This window comes from Cucurbita pepo, chromosome LG19 (assembly GCF_002806865.2).
Source record: "Cucurbita pepo subsp. pepo cultivar mu-cu-16 chromosome LG19, ASM280686v2, whole genome shotgun sequence".
Classification (NCBI taxonomy): Eukaryota; Viridiplantae; Streptophyta; class Magnoliopsida; order Cucurbitales; family Cucurbitaceae; genus Cucurbita; species Cucurbita pepo.
Window position 1 is genome coordinate 597,501 of NC_036656.1, and position 17,904 is coordinate 615,404.

At 34.6% G+C, this 17,904-nt stretch overlaps 1 protein-coding gene across 1 annotated transcript; it reads left to right on the forward strand.

Moving 5' to 3' along the window:
- Nucleotides 1–735: 735 nt before the first annotated feature.
- LOC111781994 (zinc finger protein WIP2-like) lies at nucleotides 736–2,719 on the forward strand. Its single transcript, XM_023662750.1, has 2 exons — nucleotides 736–1,351; nucleotides 2,097–2,719. The coding sequence occupies exons 1-2, from the start codon at nucleotides 809–811 to the stop codon at nucleotides 2,541–2,543; spliced, it is 990 nt and encodes a 329-aa protein (XP_023518518.1). The 5' UTR covers nucleotides 736–808; the 3' UTR covers nucleotides 2,544–2,719.
- Nucleotides 2,720–17,904: the final 15,185 nt, after the last annotated feature.

Sequence of the window (17,904 nt, forward strand, 5' to 3'; positions counted from 1 at the left end):
TTATTTTCTTCTGCTTCAATTATTCGGTTGGGTGTGGTTTGATCGATCGAGAGTCAAAACCAATAATTTCATATCATTTTCCAAACATAAAAAGAAACCCAAAGAAGAAATCATGATCGAATAGGTTTTCGTACGTTCATTGGTTTCGAGAGGAAAAAAATTAGATTTTGAAACCAAGAACATTACCCAAATGAAAAATTACATCTTTTTTTGTTTGTATAAAGTTTAAGCTGTTTTTGTTGAATAATCTCACACTAATTTGTTGTTTTTATGTGCATTTTGCAGATGCACATGTGGGGGCACGGCTCNACCTAACTCAACCCAACTCGAAAATAGAGGATCAGATTATTTAGATCACTAATCCAACCAATCTGAATTATCGAGTTACTTCAAAAGATTTCTCCAATACAATTCGAAAATAGAGTGTTGGATTGGGTTGGGTTGTGAACCCTGTTCGGTTTGTTTGGGTCCACCAACCCAACCAGCCCGAAAATATCGAGTTATTGAGATTATAATTTTATATTCTTTTTTTTTTTTGGGGATGATTCTTGAATTATGATACCATTTATAAAGAATATTAAATGGTAAGATTAGACCATTGCCCTATGAAAATAAGTAGAGTTGCAAGTAAGTTAGCTTATTTTTTTTTATTAAAAAAACATAAAATTAAAAAAAAAAACATAAAAACAAAAGCTAACCCAATTAGTACTCCCTTTTGGTGTGTTGTATGTATGTTTATGTGTATGGTTCATTCTCTCTCCTCCAAAACTTCAACCAACCATTTTCTCTCTCTTCAATTCCCATTTCCATGGCTGACCCATACTCCAATTCATTAGCTAGTCTTCTAAAATTCAGCTCCCTCCATCACCATTTCCCACAATCACAACCTTCCCCATCTCCCTCACACCTCAATATGTCCCTCAATTGCCTTCCATATCCCTACCTGGGTTCGGGTTCGGGTTCGGGTTCAGGTTCAGGGTCAGGGTCAGGTTCGCCTCCGCCTTCGTCGCCACCGCTCCGCGAGGCTCTACCGCTTCTCGGGTTGATATCTCCCCCCGAGCAACGGCAGGAGCAAGAGGAAGAAGACTATGGCGGGGACGACGAGGGCAACGATGAGTCGGTGACCGTGGCACTCCACATAGGGCTACCTAGCCCTAGCACAGTGGAGATGGGTTCATCTGAGATTGATCATAGTAATAATAATGATAATCTTGATGATTTTGGGCAGTCCACCAAAACCCTAATAAAGGGGCAGTACTGGATCCCTACTCCTACTCAAATCCTCATTGGTCCTACACAATTCTCTTGCCCTGTTTGCTTCAAAACCTTCAATAGATACAACAATATGCAGGTAAATTCAGTTCATAAGTTCATAAGTTCATCAGTTCATCGAAAAATCATGTAAAGATTGAATTTTTCTTGATGGGTTTTTAGATTCTTAAGAAAATTTTCGATTTTGAACATGAATTTGATCTGATCTTGTGAGAATTTAGGTGTTATTTAGTGTTTATTAAGTTAAAAAAAAATGTGTTCTATTCTTTCAAGGTGATGACTTTGTTGCCTGATATGAATCTTCACTTTAGATATCCTTTTGTAATATTATAATACAAATTTGATAGCAATTTCATTGCATGGTCATATGATTTTGAATGTTTCTCTCTCTCTCTCTCTACATTTCTCTCTCCATCACTGTCTTTTTTTGTTTCTGATACAAACTGAGTGAAATGAATATCANTTGTTCGTGATTCGATTTATAGATCATTTTTAGGAGAAGATTCAGAAAAAACCCTTTTCTCAAGTTATCTGGTTGTTTATTTTCTTCTGCTTCAATTATTCGGTTGGGTGTGGTTTGATCGATCGAGAGTCAAAACCAATAATTTCATATCATTTTCCAAACATAAAAAGAAACCCAAAGAAGAAATCATGATCGAATAGGTTTTCGTACGTTCATTGGTTTCGAGAGGAAAAAAATTAGATTTTGAAACCAAGAACATTACCCAAATGAAAAATTACATCTTTTTTTGTTTGTATAAAGTTTAAGCTGTTTTTGTTGAATAATCTCACACTAATTTGTTGTTTTTATGTGCATTTTGCAGATGCACATGTGGGGGCACGGCTCTCAGTACAGAAAAGGCCCAGAATCCCTGCGAGGCACGCAGCCAACGGGCATGCTAAGGCTGCCTTGCTACTGCTGCGCGCCAGGGTGCCGCAACAACATCGACCACCCTCGAGCCAAGCCACTCAAAGACTTTAGAACTCTTCAAACACACTACAAGCGCAAGCACGGGCTCAAGCCATTCACGTGCCGCAAGTGCGGTAAGGCGTTTGCCGTGCGAGGGGACTGGCGAACTCATGAGAAGAATTGTGGAAAGCTTTGGTATTGCATTTGTGGCTCGGATTTCAAGCACAAGCGCTCGCTCAAGGACCATGTCAAGGCCTTCGGTAACGACCACGCCGCCTATGGTGTTGGCGGGGTCGACGGGTTCGGAGACGAGGAGGAGGACGACCCCGCTTCGGAAGTCGAGCAGGATAACAACGAGTGAAAGGATCGACACCGAGATGTTATAGTTATATATAATGAAACTTACTTACTTACTTACAAATGTTATTACATTATATGTGTAATTAATTAGGGAAGCTTTGTTGTTGGTTGGTTCTGATGTTATAAATCATGTTTGTTTTGATCCCAAATGGATCAAAATATTGAAATGAAAAAAGAAAATTTGAAGTATATAAATTAAAATATTTTCATTTTCAGCTGATTCAAACATGGATTCACTGTTGTGATCTTTAGGATATTTTAAGGTTTATGTCTGTTTGTGTGTTTTTTTTACAGGAATTGTGTAATTACTTCACTAACTAGTTGCAGTAATTTATAGTTAATAACCAAATCAAGGTTAATTTTCTGAATATTTTACTTTAAACAAATAAATATTAGTATTAAAAAATAATATATACTATTTTTCCAAAAATTGATTTTTTTTTTTTAATTTTCAAAATTTTACTTGAATTTTAAAAATTATATATTAAAACAAATATGGTTTAAAGTAATGTTTATAAGTTTAATTTTTTAAAAAAATCGAGTTTTTTTTTTTTTTTTTTTTTTTTTTTTTTTTTTTTTTTTTTTTTTTTTTNATAGTTTTAGAAATTAAAAATAGAAACCCTAAAAGAGATCAAAATAATACTCGAACTAGGAGTAAATTTAACATGATAGTATTAACGAAGAAAAGACGTTTTAATTGCTTTTTCTTAAGCGATAACTCAAAGAGGCAAAGCTCAAAAGTGATGATTTCGATGATAAGTCTCCCTTTTTCATTACTATCGGTAAAGATTGAGGACTCAGATTACGTTACTTTAAAAACATATAATATAAAATAAATCTAAAAATCTAAAAGTCGGATCAATCCAATTCATCCGAGTTAGAAGGGTTAAAATATATATTCAAATTGAGTGTAAATATGTAACAACTCAAACCCACTGTTAGCCTTACGGTTTTAACACATGTCTACTAGGAAGAGGTTTCTACACTTCTATAAGGAATGCTTCGTTCTCTTCTCCAACCGATGTGGGATCTCACAATCCACCCCTTGGTGGCTAGTGTCCTCGCTCGCACACAGCTCAGAGTCTGACTTTGATACCATTTGTAACCGCCCAAACCCACCACTAGCAGATTGTCCGTTTGGCCTGTTACGTATCGTTGTTAACCTCACAGTTTTAAAACACGTTTACCAGAGAGAGATTTGTATATTCTTGTACAACAAACAAATAAGCATTCTACTTACTAACAATTTGCTTTTAAATAAAAATTTGAACAAACCGTCTCAACAATCCGAACCAAATTTAGGTTGGGTTGAGCTGGATTCATTATTTAATAAGTATAGTTGGAGTTGAGAAAATTTATGACCAAAACAATTAGGTTAAGTCTAAAACACGTTCCAATCTGACTAAACTCAACCCAGAACCCGAACAATTAGCTTGAGTCTAAAACACGTTCCAATATAACTAAACTCAACTCAGAACCTGAACAATTAGCTTGAGTCTAAAACACGTTCCAATCTGTCTAAACTCAACCCAGAGCCCAAACAATTAGGTTGAGTCTAAAACACGTTTCAATCTAACTAAACTCAACCCAGAACCCGAATAATTAGGTTGAATCTAAAACACGTTCCAATCTGACTAAACTCAACCCAGAACCCGAACAATTAGGTTGAGTCTAAAACACGTTACAATCTGACTAAACTCAACCCAGAACCCGAACAATTAGGTTGAGTCTAAAACACGTTCCAATCTGACTAAACTCAACCCAGAACCCGAACAATTAGGTTGAGTCTAAAACACGTTCCAATCTGACTAAACTCAACCCAGAACTCGAACAATTAGGTTGAGTCTAAAACACGTTCCAATCTGACTAAACTCAACCCAGAACTCGAACAATTAGCTTGAGTCTAAAACACGTTCCAATCTGACTAAACTCAACCCAGAACTCGAACAATTAGCTTGAGTCTAAAACACGTTCCAATCTGACTAAACTCAACCCAGAACTCGAACAATTAGCTTGAGTCTAAAACACGTTCCAATCTGACTAAACTCAACCCAGAACTCGAACAATTAGCTTGAGTCTAAAACACGTTCCAATCTGACTAAACTCAACCCAGAACTCGAACAATTAGCATGAGTCTAAAAAACGCTCTAATCTAACTAAATTCAATCTACGAACACTCCTAATAAAACCACGAGATTTTCTTTTTGAAGAGAGAGAGGGGTATGATTATTGTAAATTATAATTTGTTGTGTTGGTTTAATGATGATGATTAGTGCATGCATAAGAAAACAATATTGTATTCAAATCAAACTGTTTTGTACACTCTACGAGGTGTATAAAAGGAGAGAGATTTGCTGTGTGGGAATGGACTTTAAAGCTTTGTTTTTTTTGTTTAAAAAGAGAGATAGAAATGGGGAATGGGGGAAATTATGTCAGTTTCAGTCTTTCAAAAACCACACTTAGTGTCTGTGTGGAACCCATCTGCCACTGCCCTCTCCCCCAAGTTGCTGTCTTTGTTGCCTTAAATTGTGGCATTTTAATTAACTCTATACCCCTCAATTATCGCTACTTCACCCTCTATTCTCGATATATCTTTTCCATTCTTTTTAGGGTTTTTTCTCTCTCCTCTATGCAAAGTATTCGATGGATGGACGATAGAATTTAAAAGTCGGGTTTTGAAGATGTACGTTAGATATTGAACCTGAGTTGAATAGTTATTAGAAGTAGCTGCGTTAACGTATTTTCATTAAGTGTATACTCGTTAATTCTCACTACTTTACTCTCTATTATCGATACATCTTTTCCTTTCTTTTTAGGGTTTCTTCTCTCTCCTCTATGCAAATTATTCGAGGGATGGACGATAAAATTTAAAAGTCGGGTTTTGAAGATGTACGTTAGATATTGAACTTGGGTTGAATAGTTATTAGAGGTAGCTGCGTTAATGCATTTCATTAAGTGTGTACTGGTTAATTCTCACTACTTTACCCTTCATCATCAATGTATCTTTTCCATTCTTTTTAGGGTTTCTTCTCTCTCCTCTATGCAAATTATTCGATGGATGGACGAGAGAATTTAAAAGTCGGGTTTTGAAGATGTACAATTAGAAGACGGATAGGTTTTGAACCGGGATTGAATAGTTATTAGAGGTAGTCGCTTTAACGCATTTCCGTTAAGTGTATACTCGTTAATTCTCACTACTTCACCATCTATCATCGATACATCTTTTCCGTTCTTTTTAGAGTTTCTTCTCTTTCCTTTATGCAAATTATTTGATGGATGGACGAGAGAATTTAAACGTCGGGTTTTGAAGATGTACGGTTAGAAGACAGATAGGTTTTAAACATGGGTCGAATAATTATTAGAGGTAGCTCCGTTAATGCATTTTCATTAAGTGTATACGAGTTAATNCTTGAGTCTAAAACACGTTCCAATATAACTAAACTCAACTCAGAACCTGAACAATTAGCTTGAGTCTAAAACACGTTCCAATCTGTCTAAACTCAACCCAGAGCCCAAACAATTAGGTTGAGTCTAAAACACGTTTCAATCTAACTAAACTCAACCCAGAACCCGAATAATTAGGTTGAATCTAAAACACGTTCCAATCTGACTAAACTCAACCCAGAACCCGAACAATTAGGTTGAGTCTAAAACACGTTACAATCTGACTAAACTCAACCCAGAACTCGAACAATTAGCATGAGTCTAAAAAACGCTCTAATCTAACTAAATTCAATCTACGAACACTCCTAATAAAACCACGAGATTTTCTTTTTGAAGAGAGAGAGGGGTATGATTATTGTAAATTATAATTTGTTGTGTTGGTTTAATGATGATGATTAGTGCATGCATAAGAAAACAATATTGTATTCAAATCAAACTGTTTTGTACACTCTACGAGGTGTATAAAAGGAGAGAGATTTGCTGTGTGGGAATGGACTTTAAAGCTTTGTTTTTTTTGTTTAAAAAGAGAGATAGAAATGGGGAATGGGGGAAATTATGTCAGTTTCAGTCTTTCAAAAACCACACTTAGTGTCTGTGTGGAACCCATCTGCCACTGCCCTCTCCCCCAAGTTGCTGTCTTTGTTGCCTTAAATTGTGGCATTTTAATTAACTCTATACCCCTCAATTATCGCTACTTCACCCTCTATTCTCGATATATCTTTTCCATTCTTTTTAGGGTTTTTTCTCTCTCCTCTATGCAAAGTATTCGATGGATGGACGATAGAATTTAAAAGTCGGGTTTTGAAGATGTACGTTAGATATTGAACCTGAGTTGAATAGTTATTAGAAGTAGCTGCGTTAACGTATTTTCATTAAGTGTATACTCGTTAATTCTCACTACTTTACTCTCTATTATCGATACATCTTTTCCTTTCTTTTTAGGGTTTCTTCTCTCTCCTCTATGCAAATTATTCGAGGGATGGACGATAAAATTTAAAAGTCGGGTTTTGAAGATGTACGTTAGATATTGAACTTGGGTTGAATAGTTATTAGAGGTAGCTGCGTTAATGCATTTCATTAAGTGTGTACTGGTTAATTCTCACTACTTTACCCTTCATCATCAATGTATCTTTTCCATTCTTTTTAGGGTTTCTTCTCTCTCCTCTATGCAAATTATTCGATGGATGGACGAGAGAATTTAAAAGTCGGGTTTTGAAGATGTACAATTAGAAGACGGATAGGTTTTGAACCGGGATTGAATAGTTATTAGAGGTAGTCGCTTTAACGCATTTCCGTTAAGTGTATACTCGTTAATTCTCACTACTTCACCATCTATCATCGATACATCTTTTCCGTTCTTTTTAGAGTTTCTTCTCTTTCCTTTATGCAAATTATTTGATGGATGGACGAGAGAATTTAAACGTCGGGTTTTGAAGATGTACGGTTAGAAGACAGATAGGTTTTAAACATGGGTCGAATAATTATTAGAGGTAGCTCCGTTAATGCATTTTCATTAAGTGTATACGAGTTAATTTCTCACTACTTTACCCTCCATCATCGATGCATCTTTTCCATTCTTTTTAGGGTTTCTTCTCTCTCCTCTATGCAAATTATTCAATGGATGGGCGAGGGAATTTAAAAGTCGGGTTTTGAACCTAGGTTGAATAGTTATTAGAGGTAGCTGCGTTAACACATTTTTATTAAGGGTAAGCTCGTCAAATCTCACTACTTCACCCTTTTTCTATCGACACGTCCTTTCAATTCTTTTTTTCTCTGTTTCCTCCTTTCTATTTGCATGTGAGGATTTATCTTCTCACCTTTAGAAAAGTTATTTAAGACATGAAAGAAATAAGTATCGTTGGGTGATTTTAAGTGGTTCGATATATGAGAGAATTGAAAAGTTGTACGATAAAGAGATATTATTTTGGACATGAATTGAACGATTATTAGGAGTATCGAGACATTTTAACTAACTCTATATAGCCATCAGTTCTCGCTTCTTTACCTTCTAAACCATTGATACATCAGTTCGATTCTTCTCTCTCTTTCCACTCCCACTTTTGATTCGCTTGTGAGAATCTATCATCTCTCCTCTCGAGAACTTATTCGAGGGATGAAACAATACACAACTAGCGATTTTCGACCGTTAGATGAGTGAGAAGTACGTTTAAAAGAGTTGTATTTCAATAATAATAATAAAAAGAAAAAAGACATGCTTGATTCATGGTGTAACATCTCACGTCCAGAATTCAATCAAAATTTAAAATTTGGGTTCAATACCTGATGTTCTCGACATTTCCTTACATCCCGCGACATGACCACGTTGCCTACTTGTCACTTCTAAGAGTGAAACTTATCCCCACGAACGAAAATTATGGATCGTTTCAGTATGTTTTGTCCTCCCTTACATAATTTCTAAAAAAAATTCTTAAAAGATTACCTAACATATAGTTGTTCGAAGCTAAACACGCTTAATTTTGGAGTATTGGATCACTGAAAATGAAAGTATATTTTATTGGTATAGATAGTGATTTTCAATTCTTGTAAGTCTTTCTTAACCATCATATCCTTAGGATCACTCTCGTTCGAATGTGGTCTCGATTCATTCATGTACCTCTTATTTACTCGGGAGTGACATATGAAACCTAAAACTTGACTAAATAGAACAAATACTCTGATCATCTAGTATGTAAGTCCGTGATTTGCTACGAGTAGCTTTTTTTTAATCATATCTATTCTATTTCTTCGAATTTTTCTTACAAGTCTCATTCTTTATGTTATGAATTTCTACCCAATGTTGCCAACGTCAAGATCACCATGCCCAACAATAGATGCAATTGAATATGATTCCAATAGTGTCAACCAAGAACATGACAAACCCAAAGAAATATTAGATCGCACCTAGAAGTTCAAGCCCATGACCATCCACTAAGGTCCATAAGTATGGCAAACGTGCGGGTGACTTGATCCAAATCGTTTATGTAGATATATATTAGTGGGTGTATCGTATAGAATGAGTTTGTATAAAACTAAGCTACTAAATACTTGATCTCTCATTATAATCTGTTAATCGAAAAAATTAATATTTCACATGAAGATCATATGTCGAGTCAATCTTAATATTAAGTGAGTTATGAACTTTTGCTTATAAAGACTTGTCCTTTGACTTGTATCGGTGAAAATGACTTTCATTTGTAAGATGGAATTCACTCATACTCATATAAAGAAAGTCGATGAATAGTTCTCTCTAGTGTTGATTTCAAGACTTGAACAATGGTGTCTTACCCTCTCATTGGCTCGAGATAGACTTAGTTTATGGTTGAATCATAAACAAAATGTTCGTTAGGTAATCAACTATCCTTAAGGTGAAAGATCTAATTGTAGGGTAAACGAATTATTAACCCAACTATAGTTTCGAACAATTCTTTGTCATGGTTGACTTGTCTGTAATGATTACATTTATGGATGCAACTGGATTAATTGACTGTACAAATATCTAGAGATCGTCAAGTAATTCAATGATGGAGGTACTAGAGGTCGTCAACTAATCTATTGTAATGAGGAGTCTATTATGATTAGCTCATTTACGTATCTTAATTGGTTCAAGTACGGGATTGCTCTCCCATGTTTATTATTGTATATATGCTTTTTCATGTTATCAGATTATTAAGTTATAGCTATTCGATGGTTGCCAACTAACCTCAAATAGCAAGAAGTCGGATATCTTAGTTGGTTCAAACATAGAGTCACTCTCCTCATGTTTATGATGTTATGAGATTACTAGAATAGGGATACTGGAGGGTCACCCGCTCATCTCTAGAGACGAGGATAGACAAGTCTTTATTCCACACGTTTTAGTAACGATTTTTGATAGCCATGTATAAAAGATGGGTTTTTACAAACCTACCGCAAAATCAAGAGCCATCTATCCCATAATGTTTCGATGATTTGTTTATGAGACGAAGTTCTCTAATAGAATATACTGAATCATTTATACATAACAGATTAAAAAAATTCTAAAATTTCATTAGACCTAAAAAATATAGGTATTTTTAAACTAAAAAAAAAACATAAATTTAAATTTGAAAACGAACCGAAATTTGGAATTCCAAGACAACAACTAGTTTGAATGGTTACTTGTTACCAAAATAGACATATCAAACAAAATAAAGTTGTCTTTTTTAAAAAAAAAAAACATTAAAAATTGTTCTTAGCAAATTACTAAAACTAAAAAGAAAACATCATATTCAGAACCGAAAGTAACAAAACATTAAAATGGTGGAAAAAGCTTCAAAGTTGTCGGGAAATTATTTAATGAATAAAATAAATAAATATATATATATATATACATATAATCGGGTCCTCAAACATATATGTGTTCCTCTATCCTCATAAAAGTGAGGTACTATTTCGTAGTTGTTTTGTCTCTTGATTTTAAATTTACGATCATAAATATAGGAGACTAATCGTCTGATATAATTGATATCATTTAGTGTAGGATCGTAATAAGATCTTGTATCACATGCATACAAGGAGTGACCTTGCATGCAAACTCGTATCGTTTGAAAACCACCTTAATAGATTCACATCATATATAAGTAAGGAGTGACCTTGTAACAATGCACCGTGACCCTATAATAATCAGATTATAGGCTTACAAGGAGTGACCTGACAACAATTAAAGCACGTCCCTATAATAGTCTATTTATATTTTTTAATTACCCGATGTTACAAGAGAGTTCAACAATACGGGAGATAGGAGACTTGAATTTTTGACTCCTTTATCGAATAATATATATCTTAATAATATATATATTAAATTATTTACCTCTGGTTTTAATTTGATCGAACAATCTTCTCTCTTTAATTTTTTTTTAGTATAAAGATTTAAAAAGTCAGTATAAACCAAACAAAAGATCAATTTTATTTAGTTAAATTATTAATAAGCACAATAGTACTTTAGAGTCAAAGGTGAGGCCTATTCCACGGGTTCGAATTGGGAAAAAGCAAGCTTCTGTCCCTTCTTTCACTCGTTCTCGAATCTTTAATTTGTTTCTATATTTCTCTACGGCAAAGGCTGATGCATCTTCACCTTCAAACACGAGGTAAATTGGTTCATTCAGTAACTCTTTTATTGATTAAAGAGGAAAACAAAACATATCTTATAAAGGTGTGGAAACCTCACGAGTTAAAGCAGATAACATATGCTATCAATGGGCTTGAGCCATGCTAGCGAGAACGTTAGGCTCCAAGGGACCGTGAGGCTGATGGAGATAGTAACGGATAAAAACAGACAATATTTACTAGCGATGAGCTTAAACTGTTACGATTTGTCTCATTTAAAAAAAAAATCAATTTTTTTCGTCCTTGTTTTCACAAATCTAAACTAAGGTTTGTTTATTCAAAGAACCCATCAAAATTCAAACTTTTCACAACAATTATTTATAAGAAGAAAAAAAAAAAGAAATATAGAAAGAGATGAATTGTTGTGATGTCTACTTTAGGATTCAAATGCAAAGGAGAGATGGCCTTTGTTTTGTAGGGTCCCAACCCCAAAAGTAAAGGGAATAATATTGACCAGAATCACTTTTAATTTGAAAGGAAAGAAAAAGAAAATAATTAAAGGAACAAAAGGAAACAAAATCCTTCTTTTTGGATATATACCCTATAGAGTGGAGGGCTATGGGGTTTGTAATAATTATGAATAAACATATCCATCCACTATGCTAAAGCCATTTTGCTTTATTAATGCTCTCCCTACCCTAGCTACACCATGCTTCCTACCCTCGGTGTCTCGATTCGAATCTATTATATTAGGGTTTCGAGTTTATAAACAGATCTTCCCTGTTTTTCTATGAAAACGTATGAGTTTGCGACGTACATGTATATGATAATGAATTCGAGTCAGTTTAGGGTTTTAGAACGTGACACACGAGTAAAGGAAGGATACATGAATGAATTGAGGCTACATTCGAATGAGAACTTAAAAGAATTGAAAGTTATTACTTATATCAATAAGGTGCACTTTTCTTTTCGGTGGCTCTGGTTTTGGAGCAATTCTATGTTAGGTGACTTCTGGGAATTTTTCTAGGATGCGTGTGAGTGAGGACAGAGCATACACGAGAGATTCGTGTTGATTCTGTGGAGATAGTTTTCATTTTTAGAAGCGAGAAGTAAGTCACGTGATCAGTGACATCAAGTGCTAATACGAGTCCATCTAGCATTCTAGAATTGCTTCGAGCAAAATACGCTTAACAATAGAGGTCATCAGGTACCGAATCCAAATTGTAAATCTAAAGTTTGAATTATAATCAGAACATCGACGTAGATCGTTACATAGAAAGCCGAGTCGTTACGATAATTATTGTACGTATAATCCCTAAAAATTCCTTTCTACACTTTCTCTTAGGTCAAGGGCAAAACCCATCAAGAGCCTAGATTCCGACATTCTCTACATTATTCCCACTACATTCTCTTCAATGAAAATGCTTTTTTCTTTTGTTTCTTTTCCTTTTTTTTTTTTTTTTTAAATAAAAAACTTGTATCTTCTCAATGAAAATTCTTAGGAATTAGGGTTCAATTAATCTATCGAGCTCCAAGCAACACGGGGATTTGTTCTCAATTGCATTACGCAAGTCGTCTAGATATATGATTCTTTTGCTGTTTCAAAATTTACGCATCGGTCCCTATAGAAATGTTCGTGATTTAAACTTTATCAAAATGTTAATGAAATAACGATGAAATGATGATGTCAACCAACGAAACACAGCTCTTGGAACCACTCGGTTTTTGGCTCTTTGTTTCTACCTTTTAGGGTTTGGAGATCGACCCATTTAGTTTGATTGAAACTACTTGGTTCGTCTTGATTAACCCCTCCTTCCTTCTCTCTCGGACCCACTTTACCCTAATTCGATTGATCTTATGGAATACCCATTTGATCGAGAATATTTGGTTGTCGATGTAATTATAAGATTTAAGTATATTAAAAATGACATATTTGTCTTGGTCTATAATGTTCCGAGTACTTTAAATATAGTTTATATGATTTAGACATGCATCTCTAGATGCTCAAAATCACCGATTCTTCTCGAGCTAAAATTATAGATATAGTGATTAAATCAGAAGTTTAAATACTAAATTATTACTTTAGGAACTAAAAATATTTTTTAACCTAATACGTATGTCATAGTTAGTACTATCGTTTTCAAATATTAGGTTGAAAAATATTAAATTATGTGCTACTTAACCGTCTCAGGGGTGTTTGTGGATTTTGTTGGGTCGAGTTAGGACATTTTTAAACTCAACCCAGTCATTTAAGTCGTAAATTTTTCAACCTAAACAATTTTTATTAAATAGTGAATCCAATCCAATCGAACCATAAAATTTGTAGTTGGGTTGGTTCGAATTGTTGAGATCGTTTATTTAAATTTTTTTGTTTTTAATAAAATCAAAATGTTAATTGTAAAACATTAATTTATTTATTTTTAAATAGTTAGAAAAATTAAGTTCTAAATAGTTAGAAATTATTTTTAAGAGCTATATAGTAAAATAAAAAATTACGGAATTAAATAAAAAAAAATAGATTATATATATAATTGTATCATAAATAAAAATATATATTTTAAAATTAACAACAAATTCGAGTTAGTTCAGCTCACTCGATCTAGTTTTAAGAGAACGGATGAACTAACCCCTAAATAAGATCTAACCTTAAATTCATCAATCAAATGAAATACTAAGGGTCTAACTAAACATAATGTAAGATCCCATATTAGTTAGAGAATGGAACGAATCATCTCTCATAAGGGTGCGAAAATCTCTCTCTAATAGACGCGTTTTAAAACCGTGAGTCTAATGGTGATACATAACGGACCAAAGCAAACAACATCTACTAACGATGGGCGCAGACTGTTATGAATGGTATCAGAACCAAGCACTGGGCGGTGTTCTATCGAAAACAGTGAGCCCCAAAGAGGGGCGGATTGTGAGATCCCACATTGGTTGGAGAGGGGAATGGATCATCTCTCATAAGGGTGCAAAAATCTCTCCATAGTAGACGCGTTTTAAAACCGTGAGTCTAATGGTGATACATAACGGACCAAAGCAAACAATATCTACTAACGGTGGGCGCAGGCTGTTATAAATGGTATCAGAACCAAGCATTGGGCAGTGTTCTATCGAAAACAGTGAGCCCCAAAGAGGAGTGGATTGTGAGATCCCACATTGGTTGGAGAGGGGAACGGATCATCTCTCATAAGGGTGTGAAGACCCCTCCCTAGTAGACGCGTTTTAAAACCGTGAGTCTAATGGTGGTACATAACGGATCAAAGCAAACAAGATCTACTAACGATGGGCGCAGACTGTTATGAATGGTATCAGAACCAAGCACTGGGCGGTGTTCTACCGAGGACAGTGAGCCCCAAAGAGGAGTGGATTGTGAGATGCCACATTGGTTGGAGAGGGGAACGGATCATCTCTCATAAGGGTGTGAAGACCCCTCCCTAGTAGACGCGTTTTAAAACCGTGAGTCTAATGGTGGTACATAACGGATCAAAGCAAACAAGATCTACTAACGATGGGCGCAGACTGTTATGAATGGTATCAGAATCAAGCACTGGGCGGTGTTCTACCGAGGACAGTGAGCCCCAAAGAGGAGTGGATTGTGAGATGCCACAGGTTGGAGAGGGGAACAGATCATCTCTCATAAGGGTGCGAAAACCTCTCCCTAGTAGACGCATTTTAAAACCGTGAGTCTAATGGTGGTACATAATAGATCAAAGCAAACAAGATCTACTAACGATGGGCGCAGACTGTTATGAATGGTATCAGAACCAAGCACTGGGCGGTGTTCTACCGAGGACAGTGAGCCCCAAAGAGGAGTGGATTGTGAGATCCCACATTGGTTGGAGAGGGAACAGATCATCTCTCATAAGGGTGTGAAAACCTATCCCTAGTAGACGCGTTTTAAAATCGTGAGTCTAATGGTGGTACATAACGGACCAAAGCAAACAAGATCTACTAACGATGGGCGCAGACTGTTATGAATGGTATCAGAACCAAGCACTGGGCGGTGTTCTACCGAGGACAGTGAGCCCCAAAGAGGAGTGGATTGTGAGATGCCACATTGGTTGGAGAGGGGAACGGATCATCTCTCATAAGGGTGTGGAAACCTCTCCCGAGTAGATGCGTTTTAAAACCGTGAGACTGACGGCAATACGTAACGAATCAACGCGAACAATAACAAATTTCATATTACAAGGGCACTCTCTTTATTTTTTTTCTCTTATTCCAAAGTATTGGTGTCCCCAACTTCCCAAAATGGGTCATAATATTCCTTAAAAATTTATATGAGAGAATTTCAAAAGGGAGAAAAAGAGAAAGGAAATCTAAGTCCTACCTATCATTTTATAATGTAAAAGACAAGTAACCTAAAGCAATATTTAATCATTGTGTCAAACCAAGCATGGAAAAGATGTTTCAAATGCATTATACACCATGAAAAAGTGTTCCTCTTCCCGTTTTTCGACTTCAAAATTTTCTATTTTGATGTGATATTCGTTTAGGGTTTGCTACTTATCTTACGAACATAGTTTTGTTTGGTCCATGATTCTACGACAAAGAGTGTAATCAAGTCAAAATCATACCTTTTTTTAATTTTTTGTGTTCATATTGCATTGGGTTGATGAATTTGAGGATCACATTAAAATTTTGAAATTTGAAATTTGGAAACAATAATGAAAGTAGAATGAATATTATTTACACGTAAATGGGCTATGTTGTTTTAATCATCTATAACCTTTCGAGTCAAAAAGGTTCGATTTTTCATTCCCATATTTGTATTTTGCAGTCATGAAGTATGTAATCGTTTTGTATAGTCCTTTTTCTTTTTAATTCTACACTTTGTTATGGGTTGAACTGGTCCTAACAAATACTCCCGGATTAGGAAAAAGTCGAAATGAAAAGAGCTCAATGTGAAATGGCTCGAGCCATACCGGCCCAAGAAGACCATCTGGGCCCCGTGTAACCTTTTTCGGTCCAATTCTAAATTGGATAAAAAAGAGAAATGACTAATTTCTAGATGGCACAACTCGAAGAAAATAGATAAATGTATTAGGTTTCGTAAATATGGCTAAAAGTATTTTTTTTAGTAGAATTTTCAATTTGCTCGAGGACGAGCACGAGCACACTTTGGTTAAGATTTACATTTTAATCCATTTAAACGAACGATTAAAAAAGGGAGCGTATTAAGAAAGAGATATACGTGGTGGTGAAAAAAAAAATAACCTTAACCAGCAAGAATAAAAGGTAACTTGAAAACCGTTTATGAAATCAATAATGGTGATGATTAGAGATGAACACCTGATGAGCACGACACGCTATAAAGCTTTTAATATGCATTATAATCATAATAGATTTAAGTATGAGCATATATAGATTATATGTCAACTTGATTAGCTTATCCGTGATTTTGAAAGTTCCCAAGTTTTTTTTATCCGTTGAGTTTCCTAGTTTTGACAATATCGAGATTGTATTAATCCACCTAGTCTGTGGCCCATAGTTTTGTATTGGTCTGGCAAAATCGGGACCCATATTGTGTCATGCTACTTCATAACACTGTTCATTAGAGCTCGTCTACCCATATGAGTTTTGTGTGGGCCTCGGAGCTCTAATCTTTTCCGGATTTTTGTGGTGCTCACATAGGTCTGTTCTTTTAGTTTCTCGTGGTTGGCCCAACCGGGACATCCTCTGATCGTGATATATCATCACTCAACTCATTTAAGCACATCAATCCATCAAATTCAGCATAGAATCCTAGGGTAATTTGGAACCATTCGTTATTATTGTCTATATAATCAGCACACGTGTCATGGTCAGGCGCGACCTCATTCAAGTTCCAACACTAAGACCGTTATTGAGTTGATCAAATTTTTTGAAATAAATATTTTTAAATTTTGTAACCAAAATGAATATTTTAAAAAGTTATATAATAAAAGTTAAAAAAAATTAGAAAATAATTAAATAGTCTAAATTAAACCATACATAATTTAAATAATAATTAAGGTTATATCAAATTTATAATTAAATCAATAATTAATTATAAGTATTAAATAAATAAATAAATAAATGTGTGTCGTAATTGAAGTACGCTCCCCAATGGCATAAAAGGTCAAATTTTTTTTGGTGTCATTTCAAATGGATTCAATCATTAATGTACTTTTAAAATATTATATATATATATATATATATATATATATATATATTTAAAATTTATTATCAATTATTACTTTCAAATACTTTTCCCCTTTTTTCTTTTCTTTTTATATATAATCACTATTTAATTTTAAAATAAAAGCTGCAAAACTTTATTTTTATTTTTATTTTTTAATTTTCTTTCTCAAATTTAAATAAAAACTAATTGAAATATTTAAACTAAAAGAAAAAAAATAAAAAAGTGAGTAAATAACATCCATTTAATAATTATTTTATTTATTTCTCGTCATTTAAGCTCGCAATAATAATTAGATGTGGATTCAAGGATTTGCATGTTTGTAATAACAATTAGATACAAATTTAACGGGGTAGAATAGTATGTCACATTAGAGGTGTTCGTGGGTTGGGTTTGGTCGGATTGAGATATTTTTTTAGACTCAACCCAATTATTTGAATTGTAAATTTTTCAACTCGAGAGGCCTATGGAGCCCTCGAACAACCTCCCCTTAATCTGAGACTCGACTCCTTTCTTTGGAGCCTTCGAACAAAGTACACCATTTGTTCGACACGAGTCACTTTTGACTACATCTTCGAGACTTGTGACTTCCTTGTTCGACATTTGAGGATTCTATTGACATTCTATTGATACCATGTTAGAAATCACAAATCTTCACAATGTTATGATATTGTCCACTTTGAGTATAAGC